Source organism: Pterocles gutturalis, unplaced genomic scaffold, assembly GCF_000699245.1.
Source record: "Pterocles gutturalis isolate BGI_N339 unplaced genomic scaffold, ASM69924v1 scaffold16807, whole genome shotgun sequence".
Lineage (NCBI taxonomy): Eukaryota > Metazoa > Chordata > Aves > Pterocliformes > Pteroclidae > Pterocles > Pterocles gutturalis.
Window position 1 is genome coordinate 85,421 of NW_010113119.1, and position 19,951 is coordinate 105,371.

The 19,951-nt window shown below is 37.5% G+C and overlaps 1 protein-coding gene across 2 annotated transcripts in view; it reads left to right on the top strand.

The window, feature by feature from the left end:
* PEX5L (peroxisomal biogenesis factor 5-like) overlaps positions 1-18,632 on the top strand; it is a 40,889-nt gene extending 22,257 nt beyond the window's left edge. For both annotated transcript variants that reach the window (XM_010074350.1, XM_010074352.1), the window contains 8 exons: positions 4,859-4,954; positions 11,784-11,900; positions 12,849-12,992; positions 13,849-13,919; positions 15,097-15,294; positions 17,063-17,228; positions 17,602-17,759; positions 18,422-18,632. In XM_010074350.1, coding sequence (XP_010072652.1) covers positions 4,859-4,954; positions 11,784-11,900; positions 12,849-12,992; positions 13,849-13,919; positions 15,097-15,294; positions 17,063-17,228; positions 17,602-17,759; positions 18,422-18,626 — 1,155 coding nt within the window. In that variant the 3' untranslated portion in view covers positions 18,627-18,632. The remainder of the gene's footprint in view (positions 1-4,858; positions 4,955-11,783; positions 11,901-12,848; positions 12,993-13,848; positions 13,920-15,096; positions 15,295-17,062; positions 17,229-17,601; positions 17,760-18,421) is intronic.
* The last annotated feature ends 1,319 nt before the right edge of the window (positions 18,633-19,951 follow it).

A 19,951-nucleotide genomic window follows, 5' to 3' on the forward strand; every position in this document is an offset into this window, starting at 1 on the left:
CTTCCTCCTGCTTATACTTGGACTGTTGTCAGTTCCCAACAAACAGGCTCATTTGTCTTGACTGAGTTCTTAATCTGCTTGTAAAAGAAATCACATTAGAGCTTTTATCAAAGCATATGTTTTCCATACTTTGTCCTCTATAGATCTTGTCTATCTCATTTAAGGGTAACCTTTGCATATGCAACAGATTCTTCCATACCCCTAAAGATTTCATCTTGTCAAACTTGCTGCAGTTTTCCATCAGCAATTTCTCAGACAATTGTCACCTTCGTCACTCATTTTTGACATGTTAGATATAGTTCCTCAAAGTGAAATACTCAGTAACTAGGTCATATTTTTCAATAAAATTTTGCAATCTTCTTAATAAAAGCCTGTGTTTACCAGCACTTATGCCAATACAAAATCACAAAGGCAAACATTGAATTAATAAGGAAGAAATGTGTTTGAAGGCTGGAATGGGCAATAGCATGGTGGCTGTCACTGGATGTGGCCATCTTACTTCTCAGTATTCTACTCACATCATACGTTACCTATTATTAACTCTTAAATTGCATTGGCCCAAAGTATCTTTGTTCTTTCTTTTATCTGACACTCTGGTAAGTTCCTTGTTACGCTTTTATTAGTACTGAGATATCCTACAGTGTCTGGGTTTTTTGCAGGCTTATTTTTTCTCTTATAATTACAAACTGCAGAGGAAGATAATATGTTTAATTGTATATGCATAAAGTCTGCTCATGTTTCAACTCTCTAAATGCCTCCCTGGGAATGTTAGATATTTTGGTGCTCACTCAGAATACATACACAAAAACCCTGATATGCTAAAAAACTGTACCTAATTCTGTCAGCAATCTTAGATAAAGATATAGCTATCTTTACTTCTATATAGCTATCTATACTTCTCCCAAATAGCTATAGTAGGACTAAAGGCCCTAGCTCTCCTTGGATGTGCCAGTTACTCTAATGAAATGAGGAGTTACAAGGAACAGATTTAGCTCATTATTTGAAGATCTGCTCAAAAGTTAAGACTATAATTTCAGCCTCTCATCAACAGTTAAGGTCCAACAGCACATAAGCAGACTTCAAGCACAGGAAAGTGTGTGCAAAGGCAATGGAATGGAAGATATTGTCCCTGAAGACAGCAGCCAGTGATCAGCTACAGCACCTCCACTGTAGAGTGGTGAGCATATCAAACCACAGCGTATTCAGAGTGTCCATGCCTCAGACATACCTGTCCTACCCTGACCCACACCCCACCTTGCGCAACCCTTAAGGAACACAACTGCAGAGTCCCACCCCATCACCAGCTGGAGATAAGAAGTCCTCCAGTGCTAGCACTCCATTCCCATCCCCTCTCTTCCTGCACTACCGAAAGGCAGCGTGTTTGTTATATGTGGGTCTTTCATTTCTGGGTATCAGAACTCAGAACGTGACTCTGCATTGTCTATATGGTCCACCTGGGCTAGTGGGAGGTGTTTGTTCCAACACCCATGGCAGGGGGTTGGAACTAGATGATCTTTAAGGTCCCTTCCAACCCAAACCATTCTATGATTCTATGTGTAAATGCAGCTTATGTGGGTTTTGTTAATTACTTATTTTTTCCCTCTGATTGAAGGAAGATGTTAGTTTAATGGAGGAGAAGGTATATTTCTGTGGCGATTATGCAGGGACAATGTGTATACTCTGAGACATGTGGCAGAGGAGGGGACTTCTGTCCTCCTTGTCCTCTTCCCACTCACGTCTCTACTACCCCAACAAGCTCCCTCTCCCCTTCTGCAGTTCTACTCAGTCGAACATCATGATTTACAGTATTGTCCTTGACCTAAGGAAATCACAGTCACTGGAAACAAAAGATTAAAAAGCGGAAGTAATCAAGCAGTTTGCAAGAGCCAACTCATAAATAATGAAAAGGCTAGGAACATAATTAATGTCTATCAACAGAGTTTTGTGTCAATAAAACCAAACTTAATTCTTTGATCAGATTACAGGTCAGGCTGATAAATGTTGCTGTGTGATATTTTGCAAGATGTTTAATTAACATACCTTATCCTAATTTTTAAATTGGCACCGTACAGTATGAATAAAGCAGCTGTTAAACAGATTAGAACCGGCTAACTTAAGTTCTAAAATACAGTAGTTACTTGCTAGGAATTGTCATCACAGGGGGTTTCTTCTGTGATTCCAAAGAGAAATAATGATCTTCAACATTACTGATCTGAAAATAAATAACGCAAGCCATTCCTGATAAAATTTGCATATGATGCAACAGTGGAAGGAAAAAAAATGGAAATAAAAGAGTCATAGAAATAAGCTGGTGACCAAGACATCTGTATAAATATATATTCCAATACAGTCCCTTGAAAAATCATACATTTCAGAACAAGAATGCAGGCTCTACTTACAGCACTATGCTGGAAGGCAATTTGAAAGGAATCTATGGCTCAGAGTGTATGAGGATGTCAACATGACTGCTCCCTTTGCAGTACTGTAGCAAGAAGAGCGTGTAGAAGCAGACAGAATTAGTGGGAGACAGCCGATCTCCCAGATGATTTCTGTATAAAGAAACAGCAAGACAGGTACTGGGATATAGGGTTCACTTTGGTTGACTGTATGGCTATAAAAAAAATCAAGTGCTAAAAGAATAAAGAGGGAGAGTAAAAGGGACACAAAACAGGTCAAAGTCTGAATAAAATGCCTCATACTGAGAGAACTTATCTCAATCTCTTTATATCATTTAAAAGACAATTAAAACCTGATTAAAGTCATCGGTATCTTTCCACAGAGAGAATAAGGGGTACTAAAAAGTGCTTTAAACTACTGAAAAAAGAATAAGAAGTGATAGTTGGAAACAAATTAAAACTAATAAGAAAAACAAGGAGGGCAATTAAACAAATTTGCAGACAAAGTGATAAGATTAAGGTCTCTTGATAATTTTAAATTAAATCCAAGCACCTTCCTCAAAGACATGTATTCCAGACAACCTCGATTTATTCTCTGTGGAATGTCGGTTTTGTCCTGTGGGTGTTGAGTGACAAATACCATCATGTGATATACAGACAACAGGATGATTTGAACCCGTTATCTCTTCTTTTCTAAATTCTATTAGTCAATAAAATAACTGTTTTGTGTCTAGGATTGGTTGTTGGTATGTTTTCAATGACAACCTGAAATCTCTTCCTGGCCTCACCAACAGATGATTTGAACCCGTTATCTTTTCTTTTCTAAATTCTATTAGTCAAAAAAATAACTGTTTTGTGTATAGGACTGGTTGTTGGTATGTTTTCAATTACAACCTGAAATCTCTTCCTGGCCTCACCAAACAACAAAAAAAAATATTTTCCAAACAACATGGTCCAGAGGGAGTAGATATGAAAACAGGAACAAGAGCTCCTCAGGGTAGACATTCCCTCACGCTCTGTGCTTCCTGAAAAAAAAATATTTTCCAAACAACGGGGACCAGAGGGAGTAGATATGAAAACAGAAACAAGAGCTCCTCAGCGTAGACATTCCCTCACGCTCTGTGCTTCCTGACACCTGCAGCAAAGTCCAGAAGCCAACACAGAAGAACGCACAGAGTGCCCACCCCACCATGCTTCTCACAAAAATTGTGCTGTATTGTTCTTTGCACGGAGTGCCCACCCCTCCATGGTTCTCACAAAAATTGTGCTGTATTGTTCTTTCCTAATCGTACATGTATCATCAACCCAACATAGATTTTTCTCATCAATTTCTACCCATGAGATGAAAGACTCGGGAACAAATCAGAAATATGTATCATCAACCCAACATACGTTTTTCTCATCAATTTCTACCCACGAGATGAAAGACTCGGGAACAAATCAGAAACTTCAGGGATAGATTGACAAATGAATGTCATCTTTGTAGGTCAAAAGCCACATGTGTACACACACAGACATATGTGTTTGCCTGTGCATTGCACGTTACTTATATGAACACCCAGGAATGTTTTGGGTGTTTCATCCCAGCAGTGCTCATTCCAACACTTGCAAATACAGCCCAGTAAGTCTGAAGTGAGCAAAATGAGTCTGTTAGCAACGGGGCTCATTGAAATTGAATATTACGAGTACAGTCATCAGAAATATAATCACATAAATGAATGCAATTGAGACCATGGTCAGGCAAATGGCTAATGAGTTTAAGCTCCGACAAACATGAGGGAAGTGATTAGCGGTCAGAGCTCTGATTAGCAAGATTAGGCCACTTTGTGCTTTTCTGTGCCATCAGTGAATACTGTTTGGTTTTGCATTGTACCTTTTGTGCAAAAATTACAATGTTTTTAATGAAAGAACATGGAGAAACTTGTTATGTACTTCCAATGGGATCAACTGATAATAAGGCACAGAAGAGAGAGCCACTGATTGTAAAAAGGCTTTGCCCTTCCAGTGACATTTATAGCAAACCTGGCTCTCCAATGTGATCCCAAAGCAGAACCTGAAAGAAAACCACAAAATGTGGAGGGAAAATGAGATGTTTTCTTCCTGGAGCATAGTGAGTGGAACGCATTGCAACAGTCATGAAACAGGAGAAGGAACAACTAAGGTAAAAGTTTTACACAAAATAGTCAGCTCTTCCCTATGTAGCCCAACTCTTGCATTGTCTTTTCTTGGATATCTGTCTTTCATGCATCTTGAGTGAAAAGTCTGGAAAAGAAAAATTACTCTGCTTGCCATGAGGAATGATCTCTGCTACAGCGTAAGAGAGTTTAGATGAATTAATGCAGGGGCACAATGAGTTTTGCCCAAGAAAAAGGCCATTTGGGGCTCTAGGCAGTTAAGGAAATAACTCAGAAATATGGCAGAGAGTATATAATCCCTTTCTGATTTATTCTTTTACTTTTTAGGCACGATTAACTAAGGAGCAGCGTTGGGGAGGGCCTCTTCTCTCCAGAAATCACTCCTTGGAAGAGGAATTTGAAAGAGCAAAGGCAGCTGTTGAGGTATTACTTCATTTGTTGTTTTCATTTTCAGCTAATGTTATACGTATTTCTTATTGATCTTGCAGCACAGCAATAGGAGAAAGCTGGAACTAGATTATTTAAAGGAGAGGAAAGATAGGTTTCCTGGAGTTACTAACTTAAAATAGCAGTTTCTCTCTCAAAAAAAAAAAAAAAAAAAAAAAAAAAAAAAAAAAGGTAAAAAAAAAAAAAAAAAAAAAAAAAAAAAAGGCTTAGCTATAAATTAAGATTAGACAGAAACAACTTTTCAAGCTCAATTTTATATTGCTATAGCAAGTGGGTCAAGAAAAATTCCCCATAAATGTAAGTACTTCCAAACTGAAAGTATAAGAGTGAAACATATTTTCCCTGGCAACGGAATATGTGCAGTTATTTAAGCTCAGACACAAACCAATTCTTCACAGCGAAACTGCACGTATAGCAGTAACCACACACCAATGCATTTGTACAATTAGTGGCAGAATTTTAAGCACAGGAGTCCTCTCGTTTCCTGAGAAATCAATTTAGTTTGAAAAGATGCAGGTATTTGGATAGTCCTCCTATGGCGCTTCTGTCTTATTCACTAACTACCACTTTTCCAAGATGAAAAATGTCTCTTGAATGTTGTTCTATACCACTAGTCTCAATTGAAATCCTGATCCTATCTAGAGACACGGCGGGATACAGTTTTTTTAACAGAATCCAATAAAAAATTAGATACAAGCATCGATCTTTAGGATCGTAACTTATCAGGGGTTCGGTTGGTAATCCTTTGAAATCCCATCGCCACAAAGAGCCAAAATAATTGCATCCCACTGAGGATGAAAGTTCAGGCTGAATTATGTAACAGCCGCTGGAATGAGTTTTTAGGGTGGAAAGGATGAGGCTGTGAAACCAATTCCTCAAAACTGATTATTTTTAGCATGAACTGCAGTCTCATTAGTCTCCGAGCATCTAAAACACTTTAGGGATATTTGGGGTTAGATTTAACTTTTACTGTCTGTATTTTAATACTCTTCTAACTGGCTTTATACCATTGTAATTCCAGTGTTGGCAGCTGAACTATTCTAGATTAATATAGGTCGACTACAAACAAAACTAGGCCTAAATCATATACTGGCTTCTAGCTAGAAACACAATTTCTTTTTTAATAAATGAATTTAATTTGTAGGTTTTTTTCAAGATATGCTAAGGTAAGGCTGTGTGGTTTCTACCATGGTTTCTTAGGACCTTATTGCACACAAAAAAATTCTTGTCTCAGCGTACAAGGCTAAAATGGACACAATCAGTACGTTAGCTGTTTTATTAACTGTACACTGAATGCATTTTTCTTGTATTTTCTCAGTGCATTGTTTTTTCCTGATCAAATAGGTTCTTTATAAACAACTGCTGATGATGCACAATAGGTTTTTTGATGTCACACATCTTACGCATTTGCTCCAGGCAGGAAAGGAGAGACTTGCTTTCACATTGCCACTGCTTAAAATGCTCCAGATGTTCCTAATTGCACTGCAGCTTGATCCTTAAGGTGGGACATGTTGTGCTGTAGTCTGTGACTGACACAGGGCATCTGATGATGAACATCTCTGCATTAGGTTTAGTGGTTAAGCAAATGATGTCAGTACTCTTGCAATTGCCAGAAACCACGTGTGATGGGGAGTTCCCAGACATCCAGCAGAAAGAAAAATGAGTTGAGGCCAACAACAGATTACAAGACATTATTGAATTACTTTACAGAATAAAGTAAGGAGGCGAATATATTGTAAAAAAAAAACCTGCACATTAAAAGGTCTTTCTGAGGCAACAAAAGTTGTTAAAATGCTTTAATGTAGTCTCAAAAACAGCTATTAAAAAGAACCTAATTAAATGTTGCCCTAACTATGCAGCTGGCAGTCTTAAGTTATTCTTTCTGCTTAAAATAGAAATTTGGACCAGGTAGTTAAAATGTAAAGGAAAGGATTCTCCAAGACCTTACAGATCAGTTAATGCCATTTGCATATGAAAAGAGTTGAATTTTAATCCTAGCTAAAATGAAATTGTAAGAAAGCTAGAATGATTGAAATAAATTGCAGCCCATGTCAGAAAGATTAGTGCTTTCTTAAGCAGAGAATAGATACAGTTAAAAAATTCATCTTTTAGGCTTTGGACGTTTCTGTAATATTCAACTGGGAAAGCTCCAAGTGGTAAGATTAGCCAGAAAACTGCTCAAGAAAAGGAAGCAAATCTCGTGTTCTTTGTGGCCTAGTTCAAAAGGAATTAATTAACAATTTAGTAAATGAAGATACCAAACTTTATCCTCCACCCAGTATTCACTTCAGAGCTTTGGGAATGGTTTTAAGGTGTCAAACTTCGAGATTAATGAAGGTCTGTGAGGTAATTCTTAAGAAGGTTTAAAGATGTCTATGCCATTAGGACATCTTTAAAGAATAAAGAGGTAACTAAATTAGCTTTTATACTAGAGAGGGTCCAGATTCACCTTGCAGTGATTGGACGCTTGCAGACACGGCTACTTTTTCTGTCTTCTGGAAACTGGATTTGATTTTTGCCTCATCCCTTTGCTATGCACATGAGGGAAGCACAAATAGCTTAAATTCTTCATGATTTGCAAGTGCTATACTAAATATGTTTTAACGTAATCTTTCTAACAATTAGCTGTGTTTTACCAAAAATTGTTGCTTTTGAATTTTTTTTAAAAATGCCAGTATGTGGACTCAGATCCATACTGTACCTACATTATGTTATAATGATTGTTTTATCATCCACCATTCCATTGGTAATGAGTTAGAATAAATAAAAGTGAAACAAGAAAGTGCAAAAACTTCCAACTGAGAAATGTCTCAGATACGGAAAAAAAGCAATTTTGATATTTTCTGATTCCATATTTCCCTGATATAGAGATTAAACTGCAGGTGCCACACTGTTTTGTGAGCTTACGGAAAAGAAATTTTGAGCTGTCCTTCTCAGCATCATTTTATGTACACCGCCATGTCACATGAGCCATCTGCTGTATAATATACTGTTATGAAGCATCATAACATATTACAGCTAAATTATGTGACAACAGTAGGAAGAAAAAGGCATTAATTTATTCTAGCCTAGGAAAACACAGTCCAGAATCATCAGCTTTGTGGTTCCCATGAATACTGGTTAGAATCCTTTCTGTACCTATGGTATTCCTGTCTCACTATTTCGACTTCCCTTCTGCATGTGCCTAAGACTGCCTAAACCACGTTTTAAATTGGGATCTAGGAGCCTGAGTCAGTCAGATGCATTTTATCTGGTACTCTCGCAAATCACAATGGGAATCTTCACCTTGATACACGTTTTTAATCTCTAAACTTTACCAAAAAGGCACACTTCAAATTTTGTTTTGAGAAGATATCAGCTAAGGAAATCTTATGTAGTTAGCACATAAGTTTAACTCACTGTGTCTTTCATGTTGAAGAGTATGTTGATGCAGTAACTCAAAGACCCACAGAACCTTTCTCATGCATTGGTCAAGAAGGAACATTGCAAAATCATTTTTGGCAGTACAGGACAGACAAAATTCTACTCCTAAAGTAATGAAAATAAGTAAGTTTCAGAATTAGCCAGCAATATTCAGAAAATACACCCCACCCCCCTCACTGTATCGTAGGAAGTAAAGATCCTGGAAATATTTTGCCTCCCATTTGTTTAACTGCTTCAGCATATTTTTAAATACTAAAGAATAAAAATAGCCTCTTTGACAACGTGCAGAATATTCTGCTTGGAAGTAGTCAGATGGTACCAACATTTTTCCTGGCTGTCATTCCACTTACCTGCTCTGGATGATCTGAGAATGTGTTAAAAGTGTTCAACTGCTCTGAAAACTTTTGGTACTGTCCAAAGTAATTTGCCAGCATTAAGGTAGCAAAACCGCTGAAATGAAGTAATTGGCACCAGTCACACAGCAAACAGAGTTAAAATTAGATCTAGCAGCCTTGATCCAAAGCCAGATTTTCAGAAACACTCAATATTAATTTAAGCCTCCTGCCACTGAAATCAGTGAAAAAATTGCTACTAACCACAGCTGAAATAGACTGAAGCCTTCAACAAAGACCGTGTCATATTTATGGTCGTCTTCCTCAAGGACATTAGACTGCTCTGCTATTGACGTTGTTATTTGCCACGGCGACATTATAGCATTTTATCAGTGCCATAACTGTGCATGATCCAGTTGCTCTGCAGCTTTGGCACACCAGTTGCAGAAGCCCCACATGCTGGATGTGCTCAGAAAGCCATAGCTGGGAGCCCATTTGGCCCAAAAAAGCAAATCTTTGCTTATAGTTGCAAAATAACAGTTGGGTCCTGGCCTGTGTCCAAGTAGCATATGATAAGTTGAGAGACTTTATAGCAAAGCATATCTCCCTATTACATTTTTTCTCCACCTTTGAGACAGACATTAAGCATAGCCACTGGAATGCATAGTAATTCATTAGCTTTTCAAGTGGAGTGTGCACAGAGTGAACTTCTGTGTGAATTATAAATATGTAATTAAGCAGCAGAATTTGAATTTGAGACCTAAAACTACTTATATGCTGGCTTACAATCTGCAGAAATGTGATTTGATATGCTTCCCAACCATTAATTCATAACGGATTTTTATGGGAAAAATATAAGCAAAAATTCTAATATAAACTCATATATATAAATATATCTATATATAATTAGGCCTATAAATTAATCTGCTTTAAAAGGCATTACTGATTTTCAGTAGTTTTATTAATATTAATCTGTAGAAAAGGGAAATTTCCACTCCTTTACCTCATCCTGAATCTCAGAATTGCTGCTAATAAAAACATGGTCAAGTAATTTTTTTTTTTCAGTGCTGTGCAGATTTGCACTGAATGCAAACCAGTTGCTAGAGACATCTGTTGAACAGGCCAGTTGAAGGGACTCAAGAGTAAAAGAGGGAGCAATCTGATTCATTATCCTAGCCTTTTCAAACCCTAAACGGATAGATCAGCACAATCTCACAACTATTTAAAAGACTGTATTTCCATCAAATTTGGAATGAAAGCAAATTTTGAAACCTTGGAAGTTGCATAACAGAGTTGTCATGTTCTGTTCACTTCTGTTACAAAGAGTGAAATCTTCTCTCCAGCACTGAATGATCTATGTTTGTTTCCTAGTCCACAGAGCTACATAGCAGGTACCTTCACAGATACAATTACATAATTCAGACAATTCTGAGTCTCCTCGAAGAAAGTCCTTGATATCAGGAGGCACCTGCTACAGTAAGAGCCAAAGGGAAATGCCTGTTAGATTTCTAGACAGGGAATGCACCTTGCCATTTGTAAACCACCTTACAATTTACAGCAACCACACCTACTGTTAGCCAGTGCAAGTGCTCCTAATCGCAAATGTTCTCATTGCTGACTCATTCTAGATACCAGTAATAGCCTGTGCTTTCCTTTTCCCAATTACCTAAGGAGGGTTGTAGGAAGTCATACAAGCAATCACCGACTAAGCTCTATTTTTGCAAATCATGCCTGGCCTTGGAGCAGTAGCAAAGCAGTCAGTCTTGTAATGAAGATTCAGACAAAACTATCTGGACCAGTTTATAATACTTTAAATTAATTTTGATTAGCACCTTACTCTCAAATAGGTCTGTCTAAACCTCAGTAGAATTATTTGTGCTCTTGTCTTTGACACAAATAAGCTGAGAAATTGCCCCCAGTAGTGTCAGGTCACTGAAGTTCTAGCCACGACCTTGCAGGAACTCGAGAACTTTGCAAAGGCTCGTAGTGCTTCACATATATTCTGCTATGGAACTGCTTTTCAGGGCTTATGAGTAATGTGTGGAGGCTGAAAAAACAGCACCTTAACTTGGATTCTCCCCTCTTTTTTTTTTTTTTTAATACTATTTCTGGGTTTTGGCATCATTTACCCACAGTGGTTCCCTCATTCTGGTCATTACACATCCTAAATCTCATTCTTTTTCATTTCTGTTTCTCTTCTACGTGCAATTTTCCCTCTGGTCTTTGAGCTGAATGTTAATCTTACTGTACAATTTTGTAATCTCTTATAGATTCCTCTCACCAGCACAGTATATGATGCAATATTAGGATTTCTCCACTATGTCAAAAAGCCCCGTTTGTATTAATTCTTTTGTGCAAACGTCCCCTGTCTAAGCTTTGCCATTACTCTTTTACACAGTTGAAAATCATGCTGAATCTACCAAAGGGGGATGCTTGTTCTCTTTTAAACTGTTTTATCTATTGTTATTCTTCAGCATGTATGCTTAGTTGATTTTGTATTTTTTCGTTTTGGTTTGGTGTTTTTGTTTTTTTTGGGGGGGGGCAGGGACTAGCAGGGACTAAATTTTATGTAACAATTTGCTGTTAGTATCAATAAGATGCAGTGCAAGCTGCTGCAAATCCTGCTTCAAATAGAACAAACACTGTCTCTGAGATAAAGTTTTCTGTTGATGAAATGCATTGGAAGAGGCTGTCCAGGGAAGTGGTGGAGTCACCATCCCTGGAGGTGTTCAAGAAATGTGTAGATGTGGTGCTTAGGGACATGGTTTAGTGAGTTAGGTGGTGTTGGGTTGGGCTTGATGATCCTTGAGGTCTTTTCCAACCTTAATGATTCCTTGATTCTATGATATGATTCTATAAGAGATGAAGTTTAATTATATGGAATTCCAAATTTGTGCTGTAGTATTTCAGTCAGTATGATTATTAATAGAATTAATACTGCTCAGCAAAATTGTCAGACTCAGACCATTGGTAGAAAGAAATTAAAAGCTTACCATTTTATTTTTAAGTTTCCTTGTTCATTTTCTTCCCTTTTCTTCTTTTTCGTCTAGTCAGACACAGAGTTTTGGGATAAAATGCAAGCAGAATGGGAAGAAATGGCACGCAGAAACTGGATTTCAGAGAACCAAGAAGCACCAGGGCAAGTCACCATCTCAACCATTGAGAAGGTACCACAAAGTTTTTTCATACAGTACACCCTTCCTGTGAAACTTTGAGATGAGCTTCAGCTATTCAAGGGAACCCAAGAAAACTCTTTGGACACGGAAGATGATTTTACCCAAAAGAGCTCATCCTCTTTAAGTGTCTCTGAGAGGGGCAGATTTAAAAGACCTTACCATAGCGAGAAGACATTCAGACTTGCACACTGCCTGAATTCAGTTGAAAGGATCATGAAGTAAACTGCTGAATTGCAGCACTTTTGAAGACGGGCACTTAAGAAAGAGCACCAAATAAAAAAATCTGGGCTGGCACATTCAAACACTGTTAAGGATAAAAATATCCTTAAGAATAGAGATTCTGTCTCTCTTCTTCATTCCCTCTATTGTATGTTTTAATTTGATTTATATTAACGTAGCTGATATTAGCATACAGTCTTTACACTGCAGCAGAGGAAGAGAAAAAGGCAAAATTTACAGAAATTCTAAAATAAATGCAGGTGCTTGCAACAGTGTTCTGTATCTTGAAGGTTAATTGAAGGTTTCAGGGTATTAACTGAACAGACATTAGGTTACAAGCACTGCAGGGAGTTGACTGCTTGATGAGTCCTATTTACCATCAAATGGGATGTACTGGGCTCATGCTAGGTTCAGTTCTGCTGTTGCTGCAGTCCCTGTGAGCTGTTGCCATTATCTTTGATGGGACCAGGAGAGCCCAACATAACTACCAGTCAGTGTAACTTCAGAGCTAAAGTAAAAACAAAGAGAGCAGAAACATAAATGCCCAGTGATGATATTTTTACACTTTTTGTCATTGAAATTTCATGGGGGAGCTCATACTGTTTGCATAGAACAAAGGATGTTTATATCCAGTTGGAAAACAGTGAGTCATTTAATTTTATGGAGTTGCCATTCCTTGCTACAGTGATTCATCATGGGACCATTATCTCTCTTTTCCAGGGTTATTATTTCCATACTGAGAATCCCTTCAAAGACTGGCCTGGTGCTTTTGAGGAAGGACTGAAAAAAATGAAAGAAGGTGACCTGCCAGTTACAATCTTATACCTGGAGGCTGCTATTCTACAAGAACCCAATGATGCAGAGGTACGCACTCACGTGCCTTTTACTGATAAAAGAAAAGGGGACTTCGTTTAGTATGCAATGATGGACTGATTTCAGTGCCCAAACCTTTGCTAGCCATGACTGACTGAAACAGATTGAACGCTAATGGTGGTTTTGGAATAGCGTATGCCTTGAAATAGATAAAGGTGAGCTCTTCATAAGAATCTATTTTTTATATTACAGAATTTCCAAGATATTATTTAAAAGCATTCAAAGGAGACAATATTTCAGACCTTTCCTCCTTTTCCTGATGTTTTCAAACTATCTTTTAAACACTGTTATTGAAAAGGTGAACACTTTTGATTTAACAAGAATGTTGACAAATTTTTAAAAGTTGTATCAATTTCCGCAACATTGATGTTTTCAGTGAGTATATATTTAGTCTGTTTTCTGTGAAACATGAAAAATATTTACAGTGTAAGTATCTAGGTCTCTCTGAATCTACTGCTACATTAAATTAAGCAGCAGTATTTCAAAAAGCAGAGAGAATTCCCAGACTCTCTAGAATCCCTTATAATAACCTAATAATTGTTCTTCACCATTTTCCATAAAATTCTAACATTTAATATGTACAGTAATTCAAATTTAAGAAATCAGTGTGTGATCATACTCTGACAGAATACTTTTGCATTCATTATTATAAATATTATGAGGTCCAAAGATATTCAAAATCGCATTGATTTGTACTGTTGGTATCCATGCTGTAGAAAATCTGTAGTTAGTGCTGGACAGATCTGCTATTTTTACTCACTCGATTGCTTAACAGTGATACTAGTTGTAACTCTGCTTGCAGTTGGGTATATTTAACAAAATAACAGGATGGTGATTATTTTTGCAGGCCTGGCAGTTCCTGGGCATAACACAGGCAGAGAATGAAAACGAGCAGGCAGCCATTGTCGCCCTCCAAAGGTAAATGAAGATAAGCACTAAGTGAGGGGTGTGATGACTACTAGGCAATAGAGGCCTAGGTATATTTAATGTCATACGAGACAGGCAAATCTTTGTCTTCTTCAGGGACTTCAGAGGGATGACTAGTGATTAATATTTCAGTTTTATTACATAAGTGCAATATTAAATCTAGTAATTTAAGTAGCTACACAAAATAAAAGTTTCACTGCCTGACAAACATGAATTAGGCATAATGTAAAGAAAGTGCCTTTTTGATATTCTAGCCACTTGGCATGTTTTCTGTAGTCTGTCCTTTAATGAAGAGGTTTTCTTAATTGGAACGAGCTCCCTTCAGCTGCTGAATACTAAACTGACAACATTTTTAGGTTGACAGCAATGTGTAGATCACAATATGCTTGTATGTAAAATGTCAGTTCCAAAACACCGGTAGTATTATTATCTTTCTGTAGTGGGTTTCATGTTTCCATTTGAAGCAAGTACCCTCTCCATATTCAATTGCATTAGCAATGTTAACCACCAAGTCATTTCACCTAAGGATACTCCAACCTATTTATATGTAACTTGTTAGCTTACCTGGATAGAAATCCAAGGAGTTGCCTGATTTAGGGCTTGCTCATCCCCACAGTTTTGAAACAGGCAACACTGATGTTCACAAATAGACTAGATTCTTTTTTCAGTTAATGGTATATAACCATAGAAAGACTACTTGAGTTGATTGGCTCCAGCTTCATCAAAGAAAAACTGAGAATTTAGGATGACTAAGATTCATAAGGCTGGAAAAAATTTTGTCTTCAAAACACTTTTTTGTATAGCTGCAAGGCATATTAAACTGTTTGCCTGAATTTACATAAAGCTTCTCTTTGTTTGCTAGACAGGTACTCTAAAAATGAATCTACTTACATTTACTCATAACCAGAAGGATGAAAACAAAACTTGTATGCATGTGTTCATGTACATATGTGTGTACACACAGCAACGTGCATGCGTACATGTGTGTATACATACGCATAATCCACTTATCACAGAGAAATAAGACAAAGTTCCTTCTTTAAAAGCATTATTGCGTAGATTTTACTTGTGTAAGTGATTTTTTTTATTTACACAGATTATTTTGGAAGAATCCAAGAATTGTGTTTGGCTAAAAAAATACCGCAATGTATTTTTATCTTCTGCCTAGGTGCTTGGAACTACAGCCAAACAACCTAAAAGCCCTGATGGCCCTGGCTGTAAGTTACACTAACACTGGCCATCAGCAAGAAGCCTATCAAGCTCTAAGAAACTGGATAAAGCAAAATCCAAAATACAAGTATATAGCAAAAAGCAGAAAAGGGTCCCCAGCACTTACCAGGAGAATGTCTAAGACATCAGATGAAAGGTAAATGGAGTGTAAATCCTGATGGCAGAAATTTTAACGACATCACTAGAAATGATTGTGCATGCTGTTCCCCCTCACTCTGTAGAAGTCCAGCCTGTTCCCTGTGATGGAAAACTCAATGTCTCTAGTGGCAGGAGTGGGAATGCAACACAGGACATTTGGTTTAGCAACTGAAGGCTATATCTTATGCTATCCCTGGAAGTTAAAAAAAACAAACAAACAAAACAAACAGCAAAAAAGAGACATTTCCCCTCAACCCCCATCACTTTCCTCTGACCCTGTCTGCTGCCTCTGTATTCTCGCATCCTCATTCTTCAGCTGCTTCCAAATCCATACCACGTCTGCATCCTGCTCTACATGTGTGTGTTCTTCCTACTGTTCATCACATTTCCCATATCCCAGCCAGCCACTAGAATCCAGGAATGATAGCCATTTTGCAGTGGGGCACAGCTTCAGTTCACTGAAATACTGTGAGGGAGCATCTGCTTGTTTAAAAGACATTCTGGTTCTAACCAAAGAGACAGCATAGTCATTTTATCTGACTTCAGCCTAGCATACTGTAAAGGGAGCTGGCAGCCATTTTAAATAACAAAACAATTCATGAGTTGGCAGCCCTTCGTCATAATTTAATGAGGCTGATAAGTATCCCTGAACGGCGAGATGCACGATAAAGTGATTAAAGACATAAACATGATTTATAGAACTAGAACGCTAGGGCTATCCGACTGCTTGTCATTTTGAAGGCAGACCTTATGTTTTATCCTTATCACTAACAAGCCCTGGCTTGACAAGATAATTTAGTATACGCAAAAATAAAATATGCAAGTTCCGCTTAATTGCTAAATGTGTTATTCTACTTTGGCCTCATCCCACTGACATCTGGTGTTGTCAGTGCAAAGGTTTTATGAAGCCTATGGTGGGTACAGAAGTATTAAATTTTGGCATCTTTCTTCAGGGATCTTGGCTAGTCACTTGATCTATTCCTCTTAAGAATGACTGCTATTTTTGCCAGTAAAGAACTCTTTTATGTCTGAGAAACTAATCCAATTTTAATAGTTTTAATAAGCCTTCATGTTATCTCACTTGTGTTCATAGCTGCACTTTGATTTCATAGAATCATAGAATCATTTAGGTTGGAAATGACCTTTGTGATCATTGAGTTCAACCATAAACCTAGCACTGCCGAGTCCACCACTTAACTATGTCCCTAAGTGTCACATCTACACTTTAAATACCTCCAGGGATGGTGACTCAAACACTTCTCTGGGCAGCCTGTTCCAGTGCTTGATAACCCTTTCAGTGAAGAAATTTTTCCTAATGTCCAACCTAAACCTCCCCTGGCGCAACTTGAAGCTGTTTCGTCTCATCATGTCCCTTGTTACTGGGGAAAAGAGACCAGCACGCGCCTTGCTACAACTTCCTTTCAGGTAGCTGTGGAGAGCGATAAGATCTCCCTTGAGCCTCATTTTCTCCAGAATAAACAACCCCAGTTCCCTCAGCTGCTCCTCACCGGACTTGTTCTCTTAATTATATAAGTGAACTTCATTATATAGGTGAACTTTTTTATTCCAGACATGAGCTTACAACAGCACCTGGAAATAAATCTTTGCCATGATGAAGCTGAAGAAGCTGATTATCAAATTTTAAGAGTACATAACTTCTGATACATCCACTACAAGAATTTTAATTTCTGGCTATACAATAAATATTACAATATTTGTGAAGTACTATAATATGGAACTTTAAGTTATTTTTCACCCTTGTCTAGCTCATTACTTGAAGAAGTAAAGGATTTGTACCTGGAGGCCGCTCACCAGAACGGTGATATGATAGACCCTGACTTGCAGACGGGACTCGGAGTTCTTTTCCACCTGAATGGAGAATTTAACAGAGCAATAGATGCGTTTAGTGCTGCTTTAACTGTTCGGCCAGAGGTACATTTTATGCTTTCACATTTTTAAGAATTTAGCTTTACAGGCCATTTTCTTTCTCCCCTCTTGATCAGGCAAATATTAATGAGATGTCGCTTCAGCTGTTAAAATTTTAATACCTGAAATAGAAATGTTAGTTACAAGACAGTCCCATTTAGAAGCAGATTTATACATGTCCAGTTTCTAGCTGTCTGCTGATTAATTGTACTAGTTATATAAAGATGCCTATAATCATGAGTCAGAACCTCACATTCCGTGTCAATTAAGAGAAGATATGATACTGATATTTTCTGCAGTCCTCCTTACTTTGCAAGCAAAAAATGAGCTATTATGTCCCTTTTTGACACCCACAGTAGAAAACTCATTTTCTCACCAGGACTATACATTATGGAATCGTCTTGGAGCAACCTTGGCAAATGGAGATCGAAGCGAAGAAGCTGTTGAAGCCTACACACGTGCTTTAGAAATACAGCCTGGCTTCATTAGGTCCAGATACAATTTAGGAATAAGTTGCATAAACCTAGGGGCATACAGGTGAGTTACAAAAATGTGTAAACAAAGAAGTCAGGGATCATAACTGCCAAGTGAAATTCATTTTCTAGCTGGAGCTAGCTAAGAAGAAAAAAAAACAGAATATAGCTACATAATCTCAGCTATTGCAAAATTTTGATTATTTTTTACAAAGTACTAACAAAACAATGATACTTTTCTCATATCCACAAATACTAGATAACAAAGCTACTGAATGTCTATCAAAAGAAAATAAATCCCTCATTCAGCGAGCTGCTTAAGCATTTTTTTAGCTCTAAATGCAAGTACTCTTACTATAATCAGTGGGATTGCTCTCATGCTTAAACTTAGTCCTGTGCTTAAGAGCTTTTCTGAAAGAAAATACAAGAGCCTGTCTTTAGAAGGGAAACTTCAGTTAAACTGCTTCAAGTAGCTAATGCTGTCAAAAACACTTTCAGTACATCCTTCAGGAATCAAGGGTGATATTCCAGGGCCACAACTGTCAGCTTAAGACAGTTAAGATGAAGGCGATGAAGACAATATCCCCAGATGTATGAATAGACTGAGCTCTGCATTAACTACAAGCCATGTCCACTTGTTTAAAGAAAATCAAGCAACTTTAGAAAGTTTTACTCTAGTTGTTAAGCAAATTATATTGCTTGTTTCTTTTTTCTTCTTCCTTACAGAGAGGCCGTCAGCAATTTTCTCACTGCTCTCAGTTTGCAAAGAAAGAGCAGGAATCAACAACAGGTTCCCCATCCTGCTCTATCAGGCAATATTTGGGCAGCACTTCGAATTGCTCTGTCTATGATGGACCAGCCAGAACTATTTCAAGCTGCCAATGTGGGTGATCTAGACATTCTGTTAAGAGCTTTTAATCTAGAGCCGTAATAAAAAGTATCCACAAATTGATTAAATTGTATTAGGAAACAGAGAACTCTTTTATTACTCATCTCAGAATGACCACATTTTCCAAATGATTATGGCTGTAGATCAGTAGGGGAACATTATTCAAAAAGGAAAAGTTCAAAAGCACAAAATATTGTAAATAAATTCCAATTCAAAGGATTGAAATGAGCTGCAGCTAATCTGACAAAACCCTGAACTAGATGAAATTGCCATTTCTGAAGAATCTTCATCCCATGCAAGCTATACCTCTCTATATATAGACAGCTATACAAATAAAAATATATTAAGAACAAACCTAGATAATCATTTTTGCACATTAGAATGGCAAGCAATACATCCAGGGAACCTGCTTAGTAGCACCACACTATGCTGACATCACTTTGCCCTACAAACATGGATTCCTTACACTTTGGTTTATTTGTTGAAAAGTCTTCTCAAGGTCCATTTTTAATGCAGCTCTGAAAACAGATGCATGTAAAATAGATGTATTTTGTTTCAAATCTATTTATTAGTTGGCAGTCAAGAAAATTTTCACTTCCAAAGGTACCTTGATTAATTTGGGCCCAATGCTTCAGGCCCACAGAGTTGTAAACCATGTGCAATGTTAAGAGGAACATTTTACATAGAGGTCTATGGGATTAGGCCACGTACATATGGGAAGGCCAAGTGTTGCTAGCAGAAGTGGTAATTTGCACTAGAATTGTTGCTGTTTAAACCAGCTATCCCTGATCTTGGACAGAGTATAGCTGCTTCAAAGGAGCTCATAGCAGGATCTGCACCTATCTATGTACTTACGCACTTTAACCTTTCTTTTTGTAAAATAGTGCTACGTTTTTATTTTAGTTACTAACAACAGAATGTACAGGATAGCCTTTTTGGCATAAAGGACCAAATATCATTTCCTGAAATGTGATGAGAGGGTTTTCAATATTTTTATGTTTAAAAAATGCAAATACAATATAAACTGCAATATCTATTAGAAAGATTATTCTATGATGCATCCATCAGGTACTACACACACATATACATGCATGTGCATGCACATACATGTTGTATGCGAAGTATGTCATTTCAGAACATAATCAGCCACAGATCTGTATTGCAAATAAAGAAAAGTCTTCATAGGAGTTAATGCCTGCAGACCACGCTCAAGGGAAGATTTTCCCTGAAAAAATTGGTCTATATCATGCTTGTAGGACTGAGACCAAGATTTGATCCTGCTGTTACAGCAAGCAGTAGCAAAAGTCTCAGTGACTTCCATGATAGCAGACTAAATCCTTAGATAACATCAATATTTGTAGATGCTT